Source organism: Sarcophilus harrisii, chromosome X, assembly GCF_902635505.1.
Source record: "Sarcophilus harrisii chromosome X, mSarHar1.11, whole genome shotgun sequence".
Classification (NCBI taxonomy): domain Eukaryota; kingdom Metazoa; phylum Chordata; class Mammalia; order Dasyuromorphia; family Dasyuridae; genus Sarcophilus; species Sarcophilus harrisii.
Genome location: NC_045432.1, coordinates 80,280,643 through 80,307,522, shown reverse-complemented (window position 1 = coordinate 80,307,522; position 26,880 = coordinate 80,280,643). Strand labels below are relative to the sequence as shown.

The following is a 26,880-nucleotide window of genomic DNA, read 5'->3' as shown; positions in this document are numbered from 1 at the left end:
TACATTTATTTCTTTATTTTAGTTTTTGCCATTCACTTTTTTTCTTTTCTTTTCTTTTCTTTTCTTTTCTTTTCTTTTCTTTTCTTTTCTTTTCTTTTCTTTTCTTTTCTTTTTTTTTTTCTTTTCTTTTCTTTTCTTTTTCTTTTCTTTTCTTTTCTTTTTTTTTTTTTTGCTGAGGCAATTGGGGTTAAGTGATTTGCCCAGGGTCTCACAGGTAGGAAGCGTTAAGTGTCTGAGGCCAAATTTGAACTCGGGTCCTCCTGACTTCAAGGCTGGTACTCTATCTACTGCACCATGTAGTTGCCCCAAATTTACTTTTATAAGATTTGAGTTCTAATTTTTTTTTTTTGCTCTCTAGAGACCTTTCTCAAGATGCAAGCAATCTGATATAGGTTATACATTTAAAATTATATTAAACATTTTCACATTAGTCATGTTGTGAAAGAATTGGAAAAGAGGGGAAAAAAACCCCAAAGTGAAAAAATTATGCTTTGATCTGCATTCAGACTTCATATACTTCCTTTTCTGCGTGCAGATAGCATTTTCTATGATGAATCTTTTGGAATTGTCTTAACTCTTCTCAGCAAAAAAAAAAAAAAAGATCCAACTCTGTCAGAGTTGATCATTGCACAAGAAACATAGTTTCTAGAAAAAAGGTGATAGTCATAGTACTATCATAAGTTTAGAGCTGGAAGAGATCGTAGAGATCATGGAATCTAACCCCTTTGTGTTAAAATTATATTTCGTTCCGGTCCCCAGACTGTTCCCTCACTCCTTTCTAATCAGTACAGTAAGATAGAAGTAGCCAGTGGAAAGTAGCAAATAGCAGGAAGTAGGACTTCAGAAGGGAAGCTAGAAGTCCTGTACATACTGTCAGTGTGGGCGGTTGTACAGTTGGAAGTAATGATACATCTACCTTTGCGGGGGGGAGGGGGGGAGGACCAAGTGAGATAATGTTTGTAAAGAACTTTGCGTAGTGCCTGGCACTTGTAGACATCATGTAGATGCGGGTTATCACCACCATCATTATTATTAGAAAGGAATTGGTGATGTGGGACTGACGCTTTTGAGAAATAAGGGCTCGACAGGTGAGTAATTCTGGTCATTGTCTGCGTGATGAACATTGAAGCCTTGGAGTCGATGAGATCCCCGTGAGTGAACCCTGAGTTACTCCCTCAGAAGGTGAGATTGGTCCTGGGAGGAGAAAGCATCTGAGGGGGGATGTCAGTAGGGCCAGACAGTGCCCCATGAAAACTGAGAAGAAGCCCTCATATTTGACTGTTAAAATGCAATTTATTGCAGTGGGTTGAGAAGTGAGAAAGTTGAGGAAGAGATGTAGATGGCTTTTTTCTAGCCATTAGACTGAAAAAAGTAGAGAGGGGGCGTCATGGGAATAAAAAGTAGAAGAGATGGGTCAAGTGAAGGCAGCGGGACACATCCGTCAGTAGCAGCAGAGGAGGAGCTAGTAGTTAGAGAGAGGTTGAGAATGAGGGCATTTTACAGAGGCACCCGCCAGAAGAGTTAGAAAGGAGTTGGCAACGATCAAGAGGAAAAATAGAGGGTTGGTGTTGGCAAGCAGAAGGGCCGCCGCTTCCTCTGAGCCTGCGGCGAATCCACTGGAGAGAAGAGGCAGCTCACGGTGGACGGTTTCTTTCCACTTTCTCAATAGGGGATGAGATCTAGGGGAGTGTGGTTGGTGCGGGCAAAGAAGAGGTTTGGGGAGCGTGGTAAATGAGCAAGGAAAAGGGAAACGAGGGCCCTGGTGAGGTTATAGAACACACGTTGGTAGCCACCGTCTGGGCACGAGACTTGTTCTCGTTATGGAACGAGACAGGTCATGGCGGGAGGGAACTCGGGGTCCACATTTGACAAGGCATGAGCAGTGATTGGACGAGAGGGCAGAAGATTGAGGGGAGAAGATAGTGTTGAGAGGTCCCACAAAGTGGGGAGTTTAGAAGGGAGGGAGGCAGTAGGACCTCAGTTTTATAAGGGTGAAGTTAGAATCCAAGGTGCCCGTTGGGGGAATTGGAGGAGCAGGCTTAGGCAGGTGGGAGGGTATAGCACCGGGTCCCCATGTGTTAGTGGGCCAGGGTTCCCACGAGGCCAGCTGCCGAGCGCCTCCTTGGTCCTCACGGATGCTCGGACTCAGTGGAGGAAAACCCAGGTTCAAATTTGGACTCGGATACTGCCTTAGCTGTGTGATCCTAGGTAAGTCACTTCACTTCTCTCTGCCTCGTTTTCCTCATCTGTGAAATAGGAATAGACCCCGCCTCCTGTGATTGACTTTCTGTTTGTAAAGTGTTTGCAAACTTTCAAGTGCTATGGAAATGCTAGCTGGGATGCCAATGAAGATGGTTGGGACTGAGGAAAAGCCGGGCTCAGAGGTTGGCCTTTGCTGTTTCTTGGGGCACATTTGTATCAGTCATATTGATGAAGTCGAGGTGTGGGTAGGGTTTAGGGTTTCAGATACATGCTGACTGTATGACTCTGGGTAAGCTACTCAGTGCTCTAGATGGGAAGGGGGAGGGGGGTGTCAGATGCTCCTCAGTGTGACAAAATGGCCTGGGGAAATAGTTCACAAAAGACAGAAAAATACCATAACCCCTCCGTGGCGCTGAGCCTGGCCTGGCAGGGATCCGACTGGTGACTGGATTAATTAGTGGCCCCGGCTCTCCGAGTTGGACTCGGCTGCCCTGGGTGACTCCCAGGCCTTTCCTCCCAGCCCCATCCCTCTCCCTGTGGCCCATGGTTGGGTTGTTCCCAGCTGCTGCTTCAGCGCCATCACTCCCTGAGGCAGAAGCTTATCTAGTCCCTTCAGGAACCCCTCTTGACCACAGCCCGGTTCGAGAGGCAGCTTTCGGCTCCTGGGACAGCACTTGGCAGTGAGCAGCCCTGCCCGAGCAGGGAACGGGCTGCTCTGGGAGCGCTCTCCCTCTAGGTGCTAGAAGTATTCCGTTTCCGGCCATCCAGGAGATTCCTGCATGGGACAGAGAGGCTGCGACTGTCCGCTTCGACCAGAGAAGCGATAGGGGGGAGGATCCCTTGCCTTCTCGGAGCATCCTCGGAGGCAAGGAAGCAGGGCCTCTGTCACCCATCTGACCACTGTGGGATGGCAGCTCAGATTGAGTGCCGCGTGAGTCCTCCCCGGGGAGCCTGGTTCACTTGCCAGGTCATGGGGCGCGAGCAGAATCCGCTGCCACAGCTCATCGAAATCTGCCCAGACCGAGGCAACGCGAAGCTGGCTTTTAGATGAGATCAGGGGCATGGGTTGGCATGGAGGGCAACGGGCGGGCACTCGGGGTGGAGGGAGCAATATTTAAAGCCAGACAAGTTGGCACGGCTGGGTTTTGTGAAGTAATGAGAGATGACTTGAGGTGTGGAGGGACGGGAGGCCTTGAAGGCCAGGCTGAGGCCGCAGGATGAGTTTTGGCTGGGGACCAACGAAGGAAGAGATTATTTCAGTGGGTATAAAAGTGGTCGAGGGGGCAGGGAAGACTCGCCCCACCAATCTCGAAGTGATGCAGGCTTCAGTGTGGCTAGAAGCTGGAGGAAGTGAAGGTGCTTGTTTGTTCTCTGTTCTCCAAGAGGACCGGGACTTCAGGAAGGTGACACCACAACATGCAAGCGAACGGGATTTAAGGGAAGGAGGCCTGAGATGAATCCGAAAGAGACTGGAGGAAGCTGGTCACTGCTTGTGACCTTGGCTTGGGATGGGACTGCCATGGAGAATGAGGAGGACACTGGGAAATAGCATGTCTTGGGGGATAGTCGAGCATAAACCTGGAGGTAACAGCTGTAGATAACAGAGGTGATAGCTGCCGTTTCCATAAACACCTTAGAGTTTACAAAGCACTGTACACGAGTACCCTGAGCCTCACGGCAGCTTGGCGAGGTAGGCACCTCTGGCGCTATTGTTCTTCCTGTGTGAGTGTTGACACCATGGAGGCTGGGAGGTTGATTTGGGAGTCATGAGTGGAGACAGAGAGAAAAAAGGGAGGGAGACAAAAGGAGGAAGAGAGAAAAGGAAGGAGAGACGAAGAAAAGGGGGAGAGAGGAGGGAGGGGGGGAACACACAGGGAGAGAGAGGGGCAGAGTGAGAAGAGGAGGAAGGGAGACAGGTAGAAGGAAGGAGAGACAGAGAAAAGGGGAAAGAGAGAGGGAGAAGGTGTGCTCCTTGGGCAGTTGTGAGCTATGGTGGGCTCATCATCTGAGGGGAGGAAGAATACTCGGTACAATTTGGGGTGAGGAGGGAGTGCCTCAGAGGAGACCCTGATATTGCCATGTCATCTTTCACCCTCCCCCTTCCAGTGTCCTTCCATTGTGATTTCTGAGGTCCAGTGCCAATGACCTCAGGGTTCTTGCTCTGGACCTTTCCTGCAGTGGGCGGTCTTCCACCCGGCATGGTGCCCATCCTCCATGTTGTGACTACCTTTCAAGGCCCACTTCGAATGCCTCTCCTGCTCCTTCTTAGTCTTAGTCTTCCATCTGGGATTTTCCTCAGTTTACCCTGTCTACATTTTCTTTGTACCGACCTTTGTATGTCACCCCCCCCCCAGCTGACTGTAAACTTCCTAAGGGCAGGGGTTGCCTTTTACCCTCCTTGTGGTCCCAGTTCGGCACAGTGACCGACACGTAGTCGTCGGTTTGCCAAGACGTAGGTGTCCCTCTGACTTTGCCAAGCTCAGCTTTCAGTGATGGAAGGGATGTGGGGAGCAGTACGGTGTGGGGAGGGCAGGGCTGTTTTGTGACCCGGAGCCAAGCGGGAGGCAGAACCCCCCCCTTCCCCTCCGAGTTGTTTCCCAGTCTCACTTCAACATTTCCATCGGAATCTCACACCTGCCACGTTCACGTGGCACGTCATTGTGGCTGGCTGTGTGTGGCCTGCCCAAATTGGCACGGGTGGCTCTGCTGAGTTACGGGCTCTCGGTCTGTAGCCAGCTTTGCTTTTTGGCTCTGAGCACCCCTATCCTCCAGCAGGATCAGAGGGACCTGGAGGTTCAGCTGGCCCCCATCCTGATAGATGGCAGGGCTTGCCACCCGCAGACGGGTCAAGAGGCGGTCCTTTAAGGTGGTGAGCATTCCCTTGGCGCTTGAGAGCAGTCTCTGTGCTTGAGCAGAAGGACGGCTTCTTGTGTGTCACTCTTCCATAAGAGTCCTAGAGGCAGTTGGGGTGCCACAGTGGAGGAAGACCCAGGCCAGGCTCCAGGCAGGGAAGCCTTGAAGTTACATGTGACCTCAGACACTTCCTAGCCGCGTCATCCTGGCCAAGTCACTGAACCCTATGCCTCCGTTACCTCAGCTGTAAGACGAGGAGAAGAGTGGTGGGGTTATTGTGATGATCCAATGAGATCCTGTTAGGAAAAAAGCATTTGGCAAATAAATGCCAGCACACAGTAGGTGCTTAAGAAATGCTTAAAAAGGGGTTCTGTCTTTCTTCACATACACAGGAGCAAAGAATTTAGGAGCAGCCCCAGAAACTTCCAGGTAAGGAAACTGAGGTTTGAGGTATTTGGGTCTTGCCCAAGGTCACGTGATTTCAGAAATCCCGGGGCTGGGATCCCCATGTCCCCCAGCTGCTATGTCCTAGTCGGCCCCAGGCTTGCTGCTGATAGAGGGCCTTGGCTTGTTAGCTGGCTGACCCCCGACCTTCACCTCCGGGTCTCATAATAGTGCCAGCCTCCCAGGGTCGTTGGGCCGTGCGAATGACATGCCATCAGCCAACCAGAAAGCGCTCTGCAAATAGCCCCAACGGACTCAGAAATACCCGGGAGCCCAGGAGAGCGCCGGGCAGACACCCTCACTTCGGAGCACCAAGTTTCACGAAAGCCGGATTGTCACCTCAAGCCGCCGGAGAAGTGTGCTCCGGCTAAGACTTTCTAAAATTCCCTTTGAAGGAACCTAGTTACTAAGCAACTATCATGGCCCGGCTGCTCAGTGGGAGGGGAATGGAACTAGTAGCTTCCAGAGAACAGAAAATAAAAACAAGTTGTTAAAGAGCAAACAGATATGAGGACAGCTATTTTTTTCCTCCCTGGGTTTACCACATACTTCTGTCTTTCATCCATCTTCCCTGTAAAGGGGCCCGACTTGGCCAGGATCTCTTCCTGCCACATGGTAGCGGCCTCCCTCTATCCGTGAGGGCTTGGCGACAGGAAGCCGAGCGCGGTCCCAGCACCCTTCTGGTCCGAGCTTGGGCTGGTGGCGGCACCGGCACCGGCACCCCCCCCCCCAGGCACCCGGGCCCCTCTCGTGCAAATGGGTATTAAGGCTCCGGGCCGGTCGACAGTCAGAGGAAAGGAGAAAAGGCGATGTCGATTCTGGATCAACTTGACCCCCTCACTCGGGGACCTCTCCCCTTTTCAAGAGCTCAACTTTCTTCTCTGTAAAATAAAGGGGTTTTTACCCCTTTTATGTTAGTTTTATAGGGGAAAAATTTCATTCTGGTGGGAGGGGAGGGGGAGGGGGAGAGAAAGTTGGGAGGGATTATGGGGAGGGGCCAGTCACAAACACCAGCTAAAAGAAAAGGGGCCGAGAATGTTTCTTTTCAGTAGAATCAGAATTTTCGAGCCAGAAGGGAGCTCAGCAGCCATCTGGTGCAGCTAGTGCCCGCTAGAAAGCCCTCTGAGGAGGGCGAGTCCCCGGGCTCCCATGTGCCCCTTGAGGCTGAGCTGCTCCATTCCTCCAGGTGCTTCTGCTCACATGAACTCGAGGCCCTTGACCATCTGGGCCTCCCTCTTCTAGATTCTCCCCAGCTTTTCTTCTCAAAGCGTATCCAAAACTGGACAAGATATTCCAGGTGGTGTTGGGCTAGGGGAGAGGGCCGCAATCCATCAGGCTCATCATCTCCTTCATCCTAATGTGGCCCAAAGGCCTCACGGCTCACGCTGCTGGCTCCATTCGGACCTCAAGATCCTTTTCGGCCAAACTGTTCTCTAGTCCCCAACTTCTTAAATTATGTTTTGCAGCCTCCTTTGCTACCTGAATGTGAGTGTCACAAAGTTGGGATTTATCATCTCCAAGTGTTTGGTTTCTATACCCATGTACTCGGGGTCACAAAAGTTTCTTGGGCAAGTGAAATTTAAGCAGCTCTGCTCTAGCCCAGCCTCTGCCATTTTGTGCTTCTGAAGGTTATCGTTCAGACCCAAACGTAAGATGCTTAGTGGTAGCCCCACGCCAAAAGGTAGCTTATTATGAAATGTAGAAGTAAAATGAGCTCCTTGTCATTGATTGAGCTCTGAGAGCCTTCGAAGAGAGGCTCACTCCTGCCTCTTCGCTAGCTTTGTGTCCACTGGCAAACTCACTTTCCTCTCTGAGCCTTCGTTTCCTTCTCTGTAAGATGGGGGGGGAGTTATGGATGCTCTCAGCTCCAGTGTGCGATGGCTTTTTAGAAATTCCCCAGACACCTTGGAAGCCCCTCCTTACTCCAAGGCCTCGGACCCGCCCGGTGGGATGCCAACATCAGCTGGGAGGTGGGGGGCCCACACTTGGAGTTTTCCTTTTCCACCTGAGATGAGTCAGTGACTACGGTGCTTCCTCCATGATTTCGGGGAGGAAAAGAAGAGCGAAGACAAATTACCAGAACACTCGGTGGCGCTTCTGGGCCTGCCGTGCCCGGGAGTTGTAGACCGAGCCTTTGTGGAGAGCGGGAACCCCACCCCTTCCCTCCACCTTCACTGACCTTTTTATTCAGCTAAAGGGCACCAGGCCCTACCAAGGAAAGGAGGAGCGTCATATGTCGGAACAGGTGTTTGGTTTTCTGCCCATGTGACCCTCCAGACGAGACGGGGGGTGCCGAGTGCCAGCGCTCTGTGGCGTCTTGTGGAATCGGCCTGGCAGGGACTTCCTGCTTCACTCAGAAACAAGGCCTTCCATTCTGAAAAACAAATTTGAGTGACAGTTGGCTCACTCTTTCTCATTTCCATATCCCTGGGTTATACCCATCACCTTGTTTTACCTAGTAGGTGGGTTTCTGTGAAGGGGATGGGCATTCAAAATGAACTCCGTGGAAATGCACTAGGGGAAGTTGGTACTTCAGAAAGTCTCGTGGCAAATCCGGTGGTGATAATCACCTTTCTCCCCCGACCCCATGGTTCAGATCACATATCTTTCTTTGGGATTTTAACAAGAGAAGGGAAGGGCTCTTTGGGATGGCGTGATGGGCAACGGGACATGAGCTTCTGGAGCAGATACGCCAGTGTGGTACAGGGCAAGGGAGGTGGCGACCTAGTCGTAGTGAGTTGAATGAGTTTGCTTGTTAAAGTTGCACTTCCCTCTAAAGTGAGGAGCCCTTTTTTGCTTCTGCTGCCTGGATTGAGAAGGAGGCAGTGGCCTTGGGGGCCTTTCCTCCGACCACTCTTTTCTTTATATTTGGGGCCATCTGTTATTTAAAGTGGGCTGGGGGAGTCTCTTCTACCATCTGTTTTCCTTTGGTCTTGATGTTGCTGCAAAGAAGAAACTAGAAGCTCCTTCCAGTTGTTTGTTTGTTCAAGGATCAGGTTTCAGGGCCAACAAACGCCTTCTCTAGCTCAGGTTGTCCAAATGTTGCCCATTTCTCAAGCGTGTTCTTTCCTCCTATCGGGGTGGAAAGATTTCTCCCTTCCCAGGTAAGACGGGTCCTGGCTCCTGGCCAACAAGCAATGCGCTTGGCGGGTGCTGCTTTCCGAATCGACTTGACAGAGATCTGTCAGTTGCTTCTGGAAGTTGCATTGTAGAAGCCACTTGGCACCTTGGGTTAATTATTCTCTTCTCGCTCTCCCCTCAGAGTACAGTCGCTTCGAATCCAAAATCCATGACTTGCGGGAACAGATGATGAACAGCAGCATGAGCTCCGGATCTGGGTCACTTCGGACCAGTGAGAAGAGGTCTCTCTACGTCCGGTAAGATGCGCGGACTCAGAAAGCTCGTCTGCCCTACCTCTGTCCGGCCTCCCGATTAGCCAGCAGGCAAGGGAGCGTGGACTCCTGGAGCTGGACAAACATGGCTCCCGGGTGCTTGTAGACTGGAGAATTGCTCAGGGTCTCTTTCAGTGGGCCCGATCCTTGGAGTTGCTGCAGAGTCCTGTTGGGTGGATGATACTGTTCAGTACTCTTGTCTGGTGAGAGTGGGGAAAGCCTGGTGTCCCCCCTTCTCCTTAGGAGGCTTCAGTTCATATAGCTCACTGAGTCTGAGCCCTAGAGCCCCACGCTTTTGCACCTTGAACTTGGCCACGGTGCTGCTGAACTTCCTACTCATGGCTTTCTAGGAGGAGCTGCATTTGGATGGAAAATGGAAACAGAAATCCCGGGACTAGTTTGGGGGCTAAACGTGGCCACGGCTGCCTCCACTTGAGAAAGGTGGTACCCGTTGGAAGCATTCTGGGGCTGTCGCAACTCTGGCAGAGCTTTGGCTCCCGATTGGGGGGGGGGAATCCTATACCTTGCTAGATTTATTTTTCTTTTAATACCAGAATACAGAAGGGAGCCAGCTTTTTTGGCCAGATAGTCTCCCAGAAACCTCCCTTTTCCTTTTCAGCTGGTCTCCTTGTGTATTAATAGTGCTTTTCCCTCTTTTTGCCTAAGCCTGAAATCCACTTCCTGCTTGAGGGGAAAAGAGGGGCATGGAAAGGGAGCATTGCTAGGCTTGGGAGTAAAAATAAGGCGTCTTGTCTAGCTGGAGCCCTTGCTAGGAAGGAATCGAAACGAGTGGGCCTCCCCCCTGCCCCCGGATGTGGCTCTCCAGGGAATGTGGGAAACTGCTTTGGAGGCAGTTCCTTTGGAGCTTAATTTTTAGATATTTCCCCTGTCCTCTCCAATGTCCCAGTTCTCCCTTCCCGGGGTAACAGGGAAGGGATTTCCATTCTGGCCCTTCCTTTAGTCATCGCCCTCATAGCCCTCTCAACAAAGCCCCACAAGGGGATCCTTGTGGATCGTGGAGAGACGTTGAGAAGGGAGAGAAATGGAACTAGGAGGAAGCACGCTTTGGTGACTCGGCTGCACCCCTTGGCTTCTCCATCAGCGGACACGGGCGGGTCCTGACCGAGGCCGGGTGGGCAGAGCCCCTTTATGCACTTTGCTGACTGCCTGCTTCTCCCAGTCCGTTGCCCTTTTTCCCTGCACGCTCCTCTGCGTCCCCCCGCCTGGTCCCGGCCTCTAGGAGCTTCCAAAGCAGCGAGTGTCCTTCGGTGACTTCCCAGGCTGGACTCCTGGGGTGGGGGCCTCTGGGCAGCCCTGGTGACTGACAGAGTCAAATACTTCACTACTCGGAGAAAGCAGAAGCACTCTCGGAGTGTTCCTGACTGCTTCCAGGGCCGAGTTCAGAGTCTTTCCTTTCAGGAAACATTTGGTAGGGAAGCCTTCGGGCATCAAGCAGCGCGTCCCTCAGCCTCTAGGTGGTACCTGCTGTGTGTCGGGCACCAGGCTGGGCCTTGTAACTTGGTGCTCATGCCCGTAGCCATGATTTCAGGGGATTCCCCAGGCCAGATTCTGGCTACATTGTAATGCTGGGCAGCCCCAGGGTTGCGACAGAGAATTGGGGTTGATGATCACAGAGGATAGGGACATGGCAGACGGGTGTTGGGATTTGGTGTGACCTGGAGCTCCCGGGCTGGCACACATTTAAGCTCCATGAGGATGGGGACTGGGACTTTTTCTTTTTTGTGCTCTACACCCCTCCCAGCGCAGTGCCCCATTGAGATGCTTATATTAGGCTCGCAGCTTTAAAACAGACTTGTCCGCCATGAAGAAGTTTGGAGGGCTGCCTTTCGGAGACTGGGGGGCTGCCCGTCGGAGATGGGGGGAAATTGGGAGCCGTCGGCTTTGTGAGCAAGGTCTCTTCGGGCCCAGGAGTACTGGAGCCCAAGAAAACTGGTCGGGCAGGTTTCCACAAAGATCCAGGGCCAAGTAAACCGGGGGCTTTCAGAGCGAGTCAGGCCCGCGGCCAGGGAAGGCTTCCAGGGAAAGGCTTTTGTGAATGACTCCAAGTGGAAAGGGCATTTGACTTGGAGCCAGAGAACCCCGCCTTGGAATCCCGCTGATGTGACCTTGACCTCCGCCGTACACTGAGGAGGTGGAGCTGGGCCCTGACACTCCTGCTGGGAACGCGTTCCTACCTCAGAGAATTGTGGGTTTCTTTCAAGATCTGACTTCTGCTTGGAGAAGGCTTCCGTGGTTGCCCCCTCTCCCCAAAGCGCCCTGTCCTCGTTTGTTTCACAGAGTCTGTTGTCTCTCTGGTCTGAGGGTGAGCTCCACCATCCCCTCTGTGGGCCCAGTGCTTGTTGGCTCAGTGCCCAGCCCAGGGTAGGTGCTTAAATGGTTGGTGATTGGCCAACTAGCCCAAGTACTTCAGGCTATAAGTAGAAGGCATTTCTCATTGGCTCTCCTAAGAACCCTGGGATGTGGGGGCTGTCATTCAGGCCCCAGCCCTCCGGGGGTCGCTTAGAAGTATCTTGAGACTGAATCTGGACGCTTCACTGGGCCACCAGTTCCCACTGGATTCTTGGGTTTCCAGACACCTCCGCCATCCCCGTTTCTCTCTTTTTCGGTTTCTTCCTGCCTGTGGCTCACAACCCTATCTGTGTCTCAGTTCCCTGGTGTCCTCCCTGAGCTCTCCCCTCCTCAGCCAGGCACCTCGGTTTCCTCTTCCTCCTAAATCTTGGGTAGTCCATTGGCTTGAAACCATCCTCTCTGAAGCTCCTCCAAAATCTAATTTCCTTTTCTCTCCGCTCTTCCTCTGGGACTTCCAGGCACCATTTGATCGCGCTAGCACCCCTCTCCTCCTGGATTCTCTCTCGCGCTTCTCTGTCTCCATTGTTGGACCCTCAACCAGGTCCTGTCCACTGAGGGTGGTTAGCCCCCAACTCTCTGCCCAAAGCCCCCTTCTGTTTGCTCTCTATTCTCTTGTGTGGGGATCTCTTCAGCTCCCATGAGATCCGGGATCATCTCATGGCAGAGGATTCCCAGATCTCTCCAGCCAACCTTGGCATCCGTCCCCAGCTCTGGGCCCTCATTGGCTTTGGGACACCTGGATTTGGAGGTCCTATCGGCTTCCTGAATTTCACGTTTTCTCCCGCCTCCCCCCAATCCCATTCTTTTCCCAATCTCCCACCACAGCCCCACCACCCTTGAAACTTTCAGCTTCATCTTCAAGCCCTCGCTCACGTCGGGTATCCATCCCGTCGCCAGACAGTGGGCCCTCGTTCCCCACGCGGCCGAGCCGCCGGAGCCCAGGTCTGATCCTTCGGTCAGCTCTTGTTGTGTAAGGGAGGAGGGGCTGAGCCCACATTCATCCTTGGTGCTCTTTTTTCTCCTATCTGTCTCCTTTGGTGATTCCATCCGGTGCAGTTCCTCTCACTGCAAGTGCAGGAGGGAGCTTAATGTAGTGACAAGAGTACCGGACTTGGTGCTAGGAGGCAACAGCCACGTCCCGCCTCGGCCAGTGCCAGCGTCCTAGTGGCCTCAGTTTTTCCCCGTTTCTAAAACAAAGGTTTCAGATCTAAGTTGATCATGAGCACCTTGTGAAATAAACTCATAAAGAAAGCGCTTTGGGGACACCGCCCCCCCAGGATTACTCCTGAATCAGTCTGCATAATCACGCCCCTTTTGAGGATCCCCAGTCCTGAATTTCCCACAGTCTGTGGGAATTCCCACCTTGGTGGACATGAAGAAGTCTGCCCTGGTCCCGTCCTCTCTCTAGCCTCTGCAGACTAACCTCCCCCAAAGCGCTGCCCACTTAAATGTGTGACCCTCCTTTGACCCCCAAATGACATCTTTGATTCACTGGCTAGCTGATCTTGGGACAGTCCTTCCCCTCTCTGGGCTGTGCTATTTTCCTGTGAGACCTCAGGATCTGTGCCAGCTCACAGCTCTGGGCAGCCGAGCCTCCATTTATTTCCGCAGCATTATGTTGGTTGTTCACCGAGCGCGTATGTGTACCTGCCACCGCCGAGGGCGCAGATACACGATTGAGATGGTCCCAGCCCCCAAGGAGCCCCCCTCCTCTTGGTGGGCGAGCCCACGCTCATAGATTAGCTCTCCCCAGACACAGGACAGATCCTGTTTTAGCATTTCGACAATTAGGAGAGGGCTTGTGGAGATTGTGACCCCTTGGGAATGGTTTCCCTCCTCCCCAATGCCCTGCCCTCGAGGTCGGGCAGAAAAGCCCAAATAACTGGAAGAACATTGCGACACCCCCCTCCCCCCCTGCTTCCGGATTTTCTTCATCGTCAGTCACCTTGTTCACCCACTTCTCAATAGGGAACGAGTCCCACTTTTGGAATAACACCCCCTTTTGTAAAATACAGACTCATCGGGACTCCCCACGCTTGGGCAGAAACAATCCGTGCAATGCAAAACCACACATTTATTACTGGTTTTAAACACATCTTAAGGATAAGACGACAAGATAGTGAAAATCCTCACCCAGCTTCATTCGCTGCCGTGGTCAGAGATTGGGAGATGGAGCCCAACCTCTCCCTTTGTAATTGAGGAAACTCAGTCCCAGAGAGAGGGGCAGGAAACAAATAGGAACTCTGAGGTTTACAAAAGTGAATGTTGACCACTCTTTACATTTAAGTGGCAGGGGAAGGCTGGGAAACCGAGCTCTCTGGCTCCAAAAAGGGACAGTCAAATCCAGTGGCAATAGGCACCTCATTAGGAACCTGGGTGTTCAGTGCTGGGCACAGGAGGAAGAAAAAGGAATGGGACTGCTGCTCTGCCTCCGAGAGGCAGCCTTGATTCTCCACCAACTGCGGACACCACCGCCTGGGCCCTCGCTGCCCACCTGGAGGTGGGTTGGGATGTTGAGGGCCCCTCATCAATTTGTCCCTGCCTTTCCCCCAGTCCCAGGAACCGTTTTGGAGGCTGCAGGGAGAGAGTACTAGAGTGACCCATTGGGCACAGCAGAAGGCAAGGGACAGATTGGTGACCCTCGACTCCACACCCTAGCCACGTCACCTTTGGTCTCACTGTTGCTGACTTTGATTCGAACTTTGTTTAGGTTATAATAAGTGGCTCTGCTTATGTGCGGGGGGGGGACTTCAGATTTCTCAACAAGTCCTGCTTTTTGCTCCACTGTTCTCCTCACACTTACTGGTCTCTGGGCTTGGAGAAGCCGTGAGATCCGGTGCCCTTGTGATCCGGAAGCTCCCCTCAGGTTTTCTGTGAGCCTTCCATTCCTCCTCTGTACTACAGGGCACGTGCTAGATCTCTCCCACTGGCTGCCCCTTCCCTGCATGGTGATGTGGGGAGCCTCTAAGGAGGTAAGAGCGGGTGAAAGTTCTCTGGAATCGTGTTGTTGCTGCCAGTATTGTGAGGATGGGAGCTCCGGGAGGGCAAGGCTGGGGTTTTAGCCAACACACCTCACTGAATCTTGACCAAATGAAGGTGCTCTGTCTTCTCCCCTTCCCCAAAGGAGGGACGATGAGGCAAATCACCAACTGCCTGATGCCACCTGAGTCTGGGCTTAGTGTGGACCGTGGGCAGAGGTTGAAGGCCACCATTTGGCCTGGCCCAAACCTGGAAAAAGAATCTTCTCTGGCCCTGGGCAAACGGTCCTCCAGCTCTGTCGCCACTCTGAGAGCCTGAGCCCCTGCTGTGTAAGCTGTGTTCAAGGTCCCTCCCAGCCATCTCTTCACGTCTGACTCTAACCCAGTTTCCTCAGATCCATTCTTATGTTGCATTGTGAACTCAAGGTTTGTTCCAATCCTGAATTCCTGCCTGTTGGCATTTTCCAGCCTCTCAGTGTCCGCTCTAGGCTGTGTATTCGAGAGGCAAGTGGGCCAGACGGGGCTCGACCGGAGCAGTTGGGCCAGCAGGGGTGCTGCCTCTTTGGGCCTAGCAGTGCCAGCCCAAGATCGCCTTGGTTTTCTGGGTTAGCATGGCACAGTGAACTCAGGCCATTGGAGTCACCGGATCTAACCCATTCTCCCTTAGTCCTGTCTCATCTCCACCTCCTAGAATCTTAGCTTCTTTTTGGGGCCAGCTCAGGTGCTGCTTGAGCCCTCCCTGATTTTCTCAGCTATTAGTCTTCTTTTCTTTCTCGGGAGGAAAAAACCTTATTTGTTTATTTTTTTTAAAAGACAGAAAAGGAAAATCAACCAAAACAAACAGAACCTTGTTGTGTGCCCAGAAGAACATCAGGGAGGATTCAAAATATAGAACGATAAATTTCCAGTTCAAGAGAGGACATGTAATAGTATATTCACGAGTGTCTGACATTTCTTTGCTTCCTCATAGGTTGTTCTTTTTTTCCTCTTTCATCTCCCCCTCCTTGCCCCAAGCAGTCTATAGTTAAGCACAGATATATTTGATATATAGATACACATACTTTACCCCTAAGTAAACATGCATCTAAAACAATATTAGTATAGCTGATATATATATTATAGATTTCTCACTTCATTGAACATCAATGACTACCAGTCATGCTTTTTTTTTTTTTTTAATAAATTTGACTCCTGATCCTTGTTGTGACATTCATGTATATCTCTTCTTTCCTATCCCTGCTGACTCTCCTGAGCATCTCCCTCCCCCCTTATTTCTTTATAAGTTTTGGAGGGGACTAGATCCTTCATGGTATATATTTAACCCATTCCCAATGTGAGTTGGTTTATCAAACTATGAGCCCTCCTCCCCCCTCTAATGCCTCTGTATCTATTCTTTGTCTGCACCTCATTTGGATAAATCTTTCTTTTGAGCTACCCACTTGCTGATGTCAGTATTAAACATATGGTACACACGGCCATGTTAAGTTCCTTGAAATCAGTCATGGATGTAGTCTTTTTTATACATTAAGGTTTTTTTTGTTGACTTTGGGTTTGGTTGAAAGTCCTGAAAATCTGCAAAATCGCTGAATGTCCATTTCTTTTTCATTCAGTACTATGGATAATTTTGCTGGATGTGATATTTTTGGCCACGGGCCTAGATCTTTTGATTGCCAGTATGTATGATTCAGGACTGCGGTCTTTTATTGTGGCTGCAGATGAGTCCTGTATGATTCTAATTGTAGCTCCGGCGTATCTGCATTGTTTTTTTCTTGTTTCTTGCAAAATTTTCTCTTTGATCCGGGGTTTTTGAAATTTGGCCATGATATTCCTGTGCATTTTGCCCAAAGGATCTCTCGTTGAGGTGGTGATGGGTGAATTGTTTCTGTTTCTACTTTCCCCTCATATTCTATCACTCCAGGATAATTTTCTTGGATTATTTCTTGGTCACAGCTTTCAGGTAGTCCGGTTCTTCTTACAGTGTCTGTTCCCCACATCTGTTGTTTTTCTTACAAGATATTTCACATTCTGTTCTATCTTTCATTCTTTAGAATCTCTTTGGTTATTTCTCGGTCTCATGGCTTCAAGGGGTCACCACTTGGTGTTTCTATGGAGCGAGCCTGGAAGTGTTTACACTTCACATGGGTTCCCAGTCTTTCTTTGTTTGGATCCCCCTATTCTGCCCCAGGGCTTCTTGATTTTTCATCAGTCTAGGTTCACTCTGAGGCACAAATTTGTTCTGTTTGTGGGGGAAATCAGGAGAGCTTGAAATTTACCAATGTTTTCCTAGCAGTTTTTGGAGATCCTTAGTGTAGGACACCAGGCTTTGTTGTTCGGTTGTCTTCCCCTTTGTAAAGTCATTTAAGGTTTTCTTGGCAAAGATACTAGAGTGGTTTGTCCATTCCTCCTTCAAGTCTCTTTACAGATGAGGAAACTAAGGCAAGCAGTGAAGTGACTTTGCCAGGCTCACAAATTCGATTCGCAGCAGCAGCACCTAGCTGCTTCCCCTTTCTAGGTTCACTCTGAGGCACAAATTTGTTCTGTTTGTGGGGGAAATCAGGAGAGCTTGAAATTTACCAATGTTTTCCTAGCAGTTTTTGGAGATCCTTAGTGTAGGACACCAGGCTTTGTTGTTCGGTTGTCTGCCCCTTTGTAAAGTCATTTAGGGTTTTCTTGGCAAAGATACTAGAGTGGTTTGCCCATTCCTCCTTCAAGTCTCTTTATAGATGAGGAAACTAAGGCAAGCAGAGTGAAGTGACTTTGCCAGGCTCACAAATTCGATTCGCAGCAGCAGCAGCACCTAGCTTCTTCCCCTTTAGACAAAGCAGGTGCTTATTACTCTTTGGTGGTGTGTTGAATTGTTTTCTAGATGGTGGCCAAGGATTAGCGTGTGTGTTCATATTAAGTGACCTGAATGAGAATTAGTGCTGAAAGGGTTTCCTTGAAACTCATTTTTAGGAAAAAATCCAATTCAATAGGAAACTGTACCTCTTAGGGTTCTGGTGGGTAGGAAACAGGCGCTTGTAATGGCAACCATCACCATGTAGACTCTTAGTTACTGCCCTGCCACCCACTGTGATCACGGTGCCAAATTTTAAACTCGGATTTGAAAAACTCTACCTTGTATAATTGGGTTACTGGGACGTGGTCAGTCCATCTCTTTGTCGCTCTTGTTGCGGCCTGTCACGTGCAGCTCTAGGCCATTTTTTTTTTTTACCTTTTTAATAACTTTTTATTTACAAGTTATATGCATGGGTAATTTTTCAGCATTGACAGTTGCCAAACCTTTTTTTCCAATTTTTCCCCTCCTTCCCCCCGATGTTAGGATGATCAATACATGTTAAATATATTAGCATATAAATTAAATACAAAACAGGTATACATGAACAAACTGTTATTTTGCTGTACGAAAAGAATCGGACTCTGAAATATCGTACAATTAGCCTGCGAAGGAAATCCAAAATGTAGGCAGGCAAAAATATAGGGACTGGGAATTCAATGTGTAATGATTTTTAGTCATCTCCCAGAGTTCTTTCGCTGGGTGTAGCTGGTTCAGTTCATTAGAACTGATTTGGTTGATCTCATTGCTGAGGATGTCCAGGTCCATCAGAACTGATCATCATCTAGTATTGTTGTTGAAGTATAGAATAATCTCCCGGTCCTGCTCATTTCCCTCAGCATCAGTTCGTGTCAGTCTCTCCAGGCCTTTCTGAAATCATCCTGTTGGTCATTTCTTACCGAACAATAATATTCCATAACATTCATATACCACAATTTATTCAGCCATTCTCCAACTGATGGGCATCTACTCAATTTCCAGTTTCTGGCCATGTTTTTACTGAACAACAGACTTGCTGCCATCTTCCTTTCCTCCCTGTGCCTGTGACATAATTGACCTGAGAAGTGAGAAACCTCAAGCTTCAGTTCTTGTTCCTCACTGCTCCTGTTGCGTATGTTGTAGGAGACAAAGGGCTTTCCTCAGGGTGATGGGACAGTGTTGTTAACTGGGTGGTTGTAATTTCAGAAGAATTACCTGCTCCTGGTGTCTTATCTAGCTGAAGAACTTTGAAAGAAATGGATTTTCTCCAATCTCTGCCATGTGACTGCTGACTACATCTGCCATTGTCATTATTCTGCCCCGGTTCCTTACTCACCATCCTTCACCACACACATACATCCCCTCCCTTGCAGCAGGCAGAGCTTTTTTAAAGCCTCATGGACCTTTGTTCTGGGAAAGCTAGGAAAACGTGAGTTGTGCCACCCCATCTTCCAGAATACAGCTTCCTTCCCAGGTCACTCTGACCCCTGACTTGCCTCCTTCACTCCTGCTTAAGTACTGTTAAATAGAAGTGGAGGGTGTCACAAAACCACTTGGGCTAGGTTCTTCATAGATTGGTAACAGCTTATTTCCACTGAGCCCTCCCTGCAGCAAGGAAGTTTTCCAATTATTCCCTGACTCTGTCCCGTTCATGACACAGTGACAGCTGCACGTCTTCTACATAGGTGTCCCATGGCAGTTCCTCTGACACAAACTAGGATTTGGTACGTTTACTCAAGGGCTGCAAGGGTGGGGGGGCGCCCTACTGCCCAGGCCAAGTGCCATCCAGACTCCCGATCCAGGCTTCTGGTAAAAAGGCTGGACTCAGACCACTATTTTTCCATTGATCATCTTCTTCATAAATGATGAAGGTAGAAGGGAATCCTTTCCTCACTACAAGTCACCTCTGAGCAGAAAGTCTCAAGGCTCCACAATAAAGGCACCAGGAGCCATGTCTGAGGATGTCTGTCCCCAGAGCCGATGGTTGGCAGTGACCTTCCTGCCTCGGCACCAGCGCTCCTCAACTTGAAGGCCTCCTTTTCAGGTGCCGGCCCCCCCAACCCTCTGCCTCTGCTCCCTTGTTCTCCTTATACTTCTCCCCTTCACCTGTTAGAACTTGAAGGCCCAGTTCAAATGTGTTTTTCTGCAGGAGGCCTTTCCTAGGACCTCTCCCACCAGCTGCCCATGCCTCACTCCCCTCTTTTGCATGTATTTTGAAGGCAGGGAGCAGGCCTGGTCTGTAAATGAGAGGGGCTGCTTTCCCACTTCTGGGGGAACCTCATTAGAACAGGCAGCTTTTTTCCTGCCTCCCTTCCCTGTTATGGGCAAGATTGGGTTTCTTCTGAGCCAGTCTGTGTAGCCTAGGCTACCTCAGGGCCTCTGAAAAAGGGGGCACTTTGGGCCCTGGCTCACCTTTTCTTGCTTCTGAATCTGCTGTCTCCTTTCAAGAATAATTCAAGTTCCCCCTCTGCTGCTTGGACAGTGTATCCTCCCTGTCCCAGATCCACCCCTTTTCCCCCAACTAGATCACAAGCTCCTGGAGGGCAAAGACTGTCTTGTGCTACAGGGCTTGCCTCAAGGCCTCCCACACTGTGAGCTTTTGGGTGCAAAGTGCAGAGCTCCCAGGAGAGGGACAGAACAGGAAGTTATCACAAAGGGAGGGCCTGGGAAAAGGGAGTATCGGGAATTCTTTGGTATGATTAGAAAGTGGGAGGGAGTGGAAGCCTTTGCTGAGAGAGAAGGGCAGGGAAGGGGCTGCTAACAAGCCCTTCTGCTCTGGCTGCCTTTTAGGGCTTTATTTGACTACGACCGGACCCGGGACAGCTGTCTGCCAAGCCAGGGGCTCAGCTTCTCTTATGGGGACATCCTCCATGTCATCAATGCTTCTGATGATGAGTGGTGGCAGGCCAGACTGGTCACCCCCCACGGAGAGAGCGAACAAATTGGCGTGATCCCCAGCAAGAAGAGGTAAGTGTCATCCCTGCCAGGGGGAACCTGGCTTGGGTCCTGAGCACCTTTAACAAAGACCCTTCTCTCTGACCTCCATCCAGGGTGGAAAAGAAAGAGCGAGCCCGATTGAAAACGGTGAAGTTCCACGCCAGGACAGGGATGATTGAGGCTAACAGGGTAAGTAAGTGTGGTGCCTCAGGAAGCAAGCTGCCGGCCCGGGCAGAGTCTTGTCCGAAGCGTGCCTCCAAAGGGGCCGCCTGGCCGATGTCCGGCAAAGGAAAGGTTGGCGCGTCCGAGGCTGATGCGGATCATTCGCCGCCCTCAGAGTCGATGTGGCATCGGAGCAACCTAGAAGCCACGATGCCTGTGGGCAGCCTGAAAAATTAGGGAAAGGAACCAAACTGGTGGAAGCTTCAGCAGCAACAGCTCTCACAGGGTCCCTGGACTCAGAATGCCCAGGACACTCCACCTCGTGCCGGTGCGAGGGCCGTGGCGGCTAGCCACCGCGTGCCAAACTCCACCTGCGGCGAATGAGGGGCCCTCTCCATTCACCCCTTTTCTCCTCTAAGCTTCACAGAGCAGAACTCCTGGAGCAGGAGAGGAAGGAAGGGCCTGGAGTAGCGGAGGCCATCTCTGTAAGTGGCACGGTAGGGCAGGAGCCCAGGAGGAGGCCAGCTTTGGTCTTTAGGAAGTGCCAGTGGATGCTGTGAGTGTGGTCTAGGGAGCTGCACCCTCTTGCCCTCCATGCCTTGTACCCATAAGTCTTTTCTTCCATCAGTCTCCATTGACCTCCCAGAATCCATGTGTGAGCAAGTGTCCTTGACATCGCTCCCCGTGTCTCCATTTTAATTTTCCTTGCATGCTTTAAAGCCATTGTTCTGTTTTTTTTCCTGTCCTCCCCGCCATCTTCATGTTCTTTCACAGTTGAGCAAAACGAAACGTAAAAAGAGTTTTCGCCTCTCTCGAAAGTTTCCATTTTACAAGAGCAAAGAGAACGTGACCCAGGAGAACAACGGACAGGAACGTAAGTAGCAGCCGAATAGGGAGAGCCACCCACCCACCCAGCACTCTGACGCCTGCCTTCCTTCTTTCCTTCCTTCCTTCAGGACACTGGAAAGGGCCAGGGAGGGTGGTTGGGCCAAGTTGGCCACAGCTGGCTCCGTCAGGAGATGGATGGCAAGGGCTCCGAGGTACCAGCCTGCCAGCCAGTCCCTGCTCCACCCTGGCCTCTTCCTCTCATCCTCACTGCCCTGCCTCATCCAAGACTCCCTTGGTTTTCTATAGGGATCTTAGAGACTCTTTCTTTTCCTGTGGCAGAGCTGGGCTGAGGGTATACCGCCCCGCTCTGGCGAGGGCCGGGCCTGCCCTCTCTCGAGCCCTTTGTTTCTTTGATTTCTAATGTTAAGTGTGTTCAAATTAGGGGCTGGAAGAGGAGGCAGCAAATATGGCTAAAATAACCGGGAAGCGCAGGATTAGGCAGCTCTGTGTCTCCCCGCTAGCTTGGGTTAAGCCTTCCTGAACCCCAAGCTCAGCCCACTGGGCTCTTCTTGGTGCTTATGCAAAGATACCCTGGAGTTGAAGGCTGATGGGGATAGCCGAAAGGCTGGGGCCTTTGTGACTGATGCTTGTGGGGCAACACCATGGCTGTTGTGGTTTGTATGAGAAGCTGCTGGTGGGGGATGGCGCCCCAAGTTCCTGGCCTCCGTTCCCATGTTTTGAAAAGGAGCTCTCTGTGGGCCGAGGTGTTTCTGGGCACTGAGCTCATTGGGGTGGTTTGGGGGAAATGGATGGCAGAGCCCATGTGGCTCCCATTCTACCAAGGGGCACTTGGTGGCCCCCCTCTCACAGCAGAGGACTTTGGGGTAACTCAACAAACTCCAGGCCCATCGAGGGGGGCTACTGGTCTAGGGGCTGGGCTCAGCCTTTGGAGGCCGTTTCCAAAGTGGTGGGAAGATTTCAAAGGACCCTCCCTTGTGGCTATCCTACTTGTCCTGAGACCCGCTGCCCCCCACCAGGCCCTCAGGGGGGAGATTTCCTGCTTGGCCCTCCATGCCAGGCTAGGCATTAGCTCTCTAATACTGAATTTGCAAGTGTGAGAGCAGCTGGGCCTCGACACCAAGTGGTGCTGCTGGGCATCCCAGGGCGAGCTGGGGCCGCAGCGCTTTTGGCCCTTTGCGTGGTTCTGTATGCCTGTCACTAATGTTCTCTGGGTTCTGTATTCTTCCTTCCCCTCTTCCCCCCCCCCCCATCTTCTCTTTCCAATCTCTTCCTACCTTCTCTTTTTATTTCCTCGCTGTCTGTGAAATCAGGACTTCCCTGGGTTAAGTGACGATTATTATGGAGCAAAGAATCTGAGTAAGTCCAACTTACCTCCATTCGCTTTTGGTTTCCATTGATGTTAGTGGAGCAGTGGGGGTGGGGGCGTAAGGGTTCTCGTAGGACCCACGGTCCTAGCCACAACAGGCCGGCCTCCAAAGTTCAGGGGGCCCTGATGGCTGTGAGAAGTCTTGTTCCAGTGGCAAAGACCTGGCTTCTTCCCCTCACTCTTGGGAGACTTAATGGGGGGGGGGGTGAAGGTAGAGGGGGACACTGGTTGGTGGAATATGTTCTTCCACAGCACTAGTAGTTTTGGGGGAGAGCCCTCGGAGGGCCTGGACCGGGCCCAAGTGCTGGGATACCAGGAAAAGGGGCTCATAGCCTACAGTGACAATGCCCAAGTGAAGGTGGGGGGGGGGCGGTGAACGTAATCCAGCGCCACAGAAGGACCAGCTGTTAGGCATTGGCTCTTTGGAAGGCCCTGACTTCAGTTTTGGGAAACTAGCTGAGAGTAGGAACAGGGAGGAGCAAGCAAGGAGGGAACGCCATTGGTTTGTGCCCAGTTCACTCAAGATAAGCAGCAGACAGCTGGGATACCCGTTGGAGCCAGACCTACTGTGTCATGTCCTTCTGGCTACCAGGGGCTTTACTGGGGGCTGCACTTTGGGGGAGGCCACAGCATCCCCTAGAACAGTGTTGTCTTGGCTGAAATTTGCCTGGCCTCTTTCTTTGGTCCGTTCGTGTCTCATCTTCACGCGCCCGCCCTGGTGGAAGGGGAGAGGGGGGTGTTGCTGCCAACTTGAACCTTCCTTCCAGCTTCTCCGCTCTGGCTCTCATCTCTCACCCCCCCGAGCGTCCCGTGCGTTTGTCCATTCACATAACACGTCCATCTGTCTTGTGGTGGGAGACAAAGACTGTCCTCTTTCCTTCTCCTCCTTCCCCTCCCACACCAAGCCCAGGGAAGGGAGAGAAACGTTTGGGGTCGTCTCGGTATGGAGCGTTCGCCAAGTGGGGGCCGCGGAAGAAAGCTGCGCTCTATCTCCATCCGGCCCCCTGGCGGCAGACCTCCGCGAGCGCTCCCGCCTCTTCCCCCTCGCCCTCCCCGAGCTGGCTTTGCTCCCCCCTCCGTGTCTTGTCTCCCAGAACATCTGTGACAGTTGTGTGTGAGCCCTCGGTGGTGTGTTCTGAATTGGAGTCTCTTTCTTGTTGGCTTGCAGAGGGCGTGACCTCCAACACCAGTGACAGCGAGAGCAGTTCCAGTAAGTGTGTGTCTCGCCGTGTCTCGTGGCTTCATCCGCCATTCTAACCATTTTCATTCCTCTGGTGCATGGCTGCTGCTTCTGGTCAGACAGGTGCTACCCTGCCTGCTCCTAGTGGAAGTCTTGGAGATGCTGTGGCCAATTCCCCTCGTGGGGGGGTCAGGGAAGGGGTTCGTGTGCGTGCCCACAGGGGGAGGCCTGGTGGCAGGCACAGGGTCTGTGAGGCAGAGCTTACCGTTGGCAGCGTGTCGAGCCATCTGGCCCGGTGAGCGTTTCTTAGATGCTTACCCCCAGCAGCGGGCATCGGCGTGCTCAGTGCTGGGGAAAAACCCACCCAAAACCCGCCCTGCCTTCAGGAAGCCTAAGAGAAAGGGGGCCCGACGCAGCCCTGCTTCTGAGTGAACAGTCAAGATTTTGCCCTGAATTCAGTGACGCAGCCTTTGGTTCTCTTTGCAATTTCCTCCCCCACCCCCAACCAGCTCAGGCTCTTAACCTTGCAGGCCTGGGCGGGGTGCAGGTATAGGGCCTTGACCTTTGGAGGCTAGGGGGGAAACAACCGCAGGGTCTGAGAGCAGGACTCCGCATTGTCGCGACTGGCCAGGTAGGTGTTCTTTAAATACCACCGAAGGTATGGGGAGAGGGCACTGGGTGTGCCTCAGTTCCTCTCCTCTGCAGTGAGGGCTTAGTCCACACACCAGGGGAGAGCTTCCTTTCAGGTCCAGACTAGGTTTTTGCCCCTGGTTGGGAGGTGCCCTAGAAGACACTCATGAGTTCCCCCCCCCCCACTCTTTATTACAGAAGGACAGGAGGACACAATTTTATCCTATGAGCCAGTGACGCGGCAAGAAAGTAAGCCCTTTGGGAACGGTGGCCCCGGGGACCCGCAGGAAGGGAGCGGGAACCACTGCCTTGTCCCATTGTTTGTCAGAGGCCCCTGGCCACTCGCAGACCCCAAAAGATGAGCAGGGTGACTTGGAGTGGGTCTGATAAAGTACTGGGTCCCCTCACGCAGCCCTCAGGCACCACCCATTCAACTCCAGGGATTCTGCTCAGCTACTGACCCCATTTAGAGGTGTTCCTATCGACTGGAGCGCCCCCCGATAAAAGGACCTTCCATAGGCTTGGAAGGAGATTCACTCTGTTCCGAGTCATGACTGAGCCCAGGGTGAGGGTGGGGAGCCTTCCCCGCTGGGCCCTCATCTTGCGTCTGTACCTCCTCTCCAGTTCACTATGCAAGGCCAGTGATCATCCTGGGCCCCATGAAGGACCGAGTCAACGATGACCTGATTTCGGAATTCCCACATAAATTTGGATCCTGCGTACCACGTAAGAGCCCCAAAGTTAGGACGGTCCGGCGCTCGGTCCATCCTAACCTCTCTGAGGGAAGGAGTCCATTTCAGGGACACCAGGGCCTAAATTGGGGTGTGTCGGGTCAGGACCAGTGGCAGGAAGACTATTGCCCCGACCCACGTGCTCTTGCTCCTGTGGGCCGCCCAGCCCTAATCGGCGTTCCTCTTTTAGACACCACTCGGCCTCGAAGAGAAAATGAAGTGGATGGCCAAGACTATCACTTTGTGGTGTCCCGGGAGCAGATGGAAAAGGACATTCAGGAAAACAAGTTCATAGAAGCGGGCCAATTCAACGACAATCTCTATGGCACCAGCATCCAATCAGTGCGGGCCGTGGCAGAGAGGGTGAGACCTCAGAGACCAAGACCCAAGAGACCCAGTGTGGGGGCCACTTCTAGGGAGGCCACCTGGGGACCTCAAGCCAGGTTTCTCGGGCCCGTTTCTCTGGCCAGCACTGTGTTGAGGAGAGTCCTGAGGGCAGGGAGACTTGGGTACACCGGGAGATTCCAGGAGAGTGAGGGCCCCGGGGCCACAAGAGGACTTACGTGAGCGCCGCTCTGGGCCCCCGGGCTCTGCAGGGTCGAGGGGAGACTTGTAACCTTCTGCCACAGAAGTTGAGATGCAGATTTGATTTCTCTTGGTCCGAGGGTTAGTGAGCCCAGACCCTTCCCCAAGGTTCACGGCTCCCCTTCCTCCCCCAGGGGAAACACTGCATCCTAGACGTGTCTGGCAATGCCATCAAGCGGCTGCAGCAAGCCCAGCTTTACCCGGTTGCTGTTTTCATCAAGCCCAAGTCTGTGGAAGCCCTTGTGTAAGTGCTCTTTTAAATGGGGGTGCAGGGGCAGGGGGGAGAGGCTGGACTTTTCCTCCAATTGCCATGAACGCTAAACCCCGCCTGACAAAGCTTCTCCCACCCACGTCTGCAGGGAAATGAACCGAAGACAGACCTATGAGCAAGCGAACAAAATCTTTGACAAGGCCATGAAGCTGGAGCAGGAGTTTGGCGAGTACTTCACAGGTGAGAAGCCTCTGTCCGTGTTGCCAAGGCTAGTCAGAGGGGTTAACTTCAGGGTAAAGCTCGTTTCCTCCCACGCTCAGACCCACTAGTGACCTACCCAGACAGCAACCTGAGCCGGCTTTTCACCCTCAGTCTCGGGTGTGACATGATTTTGAATCCTGGGGAGATGGGGGGGGGGGGAGATCCATGCTGATTTTCACTCACCTGACTGAAATGTGGCCTTTCCTTGGATCATTTGAAAAGATGATTCCCCAAAGGAAGAGGTTTCTGGGCTCTGAGCCTCCAAGGGCATGAAGAAACCAGCTCAAGCCCTTTCGGTCAATCCCCTGCCACCCTTACAGACTAGCCTTGGGGATTGGGGGAGGTTGTGCCCCGACACGGGACACGGCGCTGACTGTTCTCTTCTCTTCAGCCATCGTACAGGGTGACTCACTGGAAGAAATCTATAACAAGATCAAACAGATCATCGAGGACCAGTCTGGGCACTACATTTGGGTCCCATCTCCTGAAAAACTCTGAAGACCATCACCCCCCCCTCGCCTCCTCCCAGCCCTTTCCCCAAAACCATTTTCTTGTGAGCAAAACCCGTCCCCTCCTTCCTCCTCTTCCCTGTCCCTCTGGTGAGAACAATGACTACTGTTCCTGTCCCCTTTTTTAGATCTGTTGCAAAACTGAGTTTTCTAGTCCTGTTTCTTTTTGTTGGGATGATGTCGTCTCGCTCATCACGTGACTGTGCCCATTCCTGCATGGACCTTCCCAGGAGCAGCTCAGGCGCCACTCCATCACTCATTGTTTTTCTTTCCAAACCAAGCAGCAGAGAAGAAGGCTGATGGATTGTCAATAGACTCAGGACAGAAGACCTGGATTTTGAAATGGGCTTCGCATGACAACGAGCTCCCGGGGCCTTTCTCCCACATGTCACTCTCTTGAAGCTC

At 51.9% G+C, this 26,880-nt stretch overlaps 1 protein-coding gene across 6 annotated transcripts in view; it reads left to right on the top strand.

Annotated features, from left to right (window-relative positions):
• The window catches only part of DLG3 (discs large MAGUK scaffold protein 3), a 67,848-nt gene extending 41,308 nt beyond the window's left edge, over positions 1-26,540 (top strand). For 3 of the 6 annotated variants that reach the window (XM_031944979.1, XM_031944983.1, XM_031944984.1), the window contains 11 exons: positions 8,762-8,876; positions 19,845-20,021; positions 20,105-20,180; positions 20,928-21,027; positions 23,537-23,578; positions 24,377-24,427; positions 24,803-24,904; positions 25,100-25,272; positions 25,629-25,738; positions 25,854-25,945; positions 26,358-26,540. In XM_031944979.1, coding sequence (XP_031800839.1) covers positions 8,762-8,876; positions 19,845-20,021; positions 20,105-20,180; positions 20,928-21,027; positions 23,537-23,578; positions 24,377-24,427; positions 24,803-24,904; positions 25,100-25,272; positions 25,629-25,738; positions 25,854-25,945; positions 26,358-26,464 — 1,145 coding nt within the window. In that variant the 3' untranslated portion in view covers positions 26,465-26,540. Of the gene's footprint in view, positions 1-8,761; positions 8,877-19,844; positions 20,022-20,104; positions 20,181-20,927; positions 21,028-22,312; positions 22,359-23,536; positions 23,579-24,376; positions 24,428-24,802; positions 24,905-25,099; positions 25,273-25,628; positions 25,739-25,853; positions 25,946-26,357 lie in introns of all 6 variants that reach the window. The other 3 variants (XM_031944981.1, XM_031944982.1, XM_031944980.1) reach the window with 3 other exon arrangements.
• The last annotated feature ends 340 nt before the right edge of the window (positions 26,541-26,880 follow it).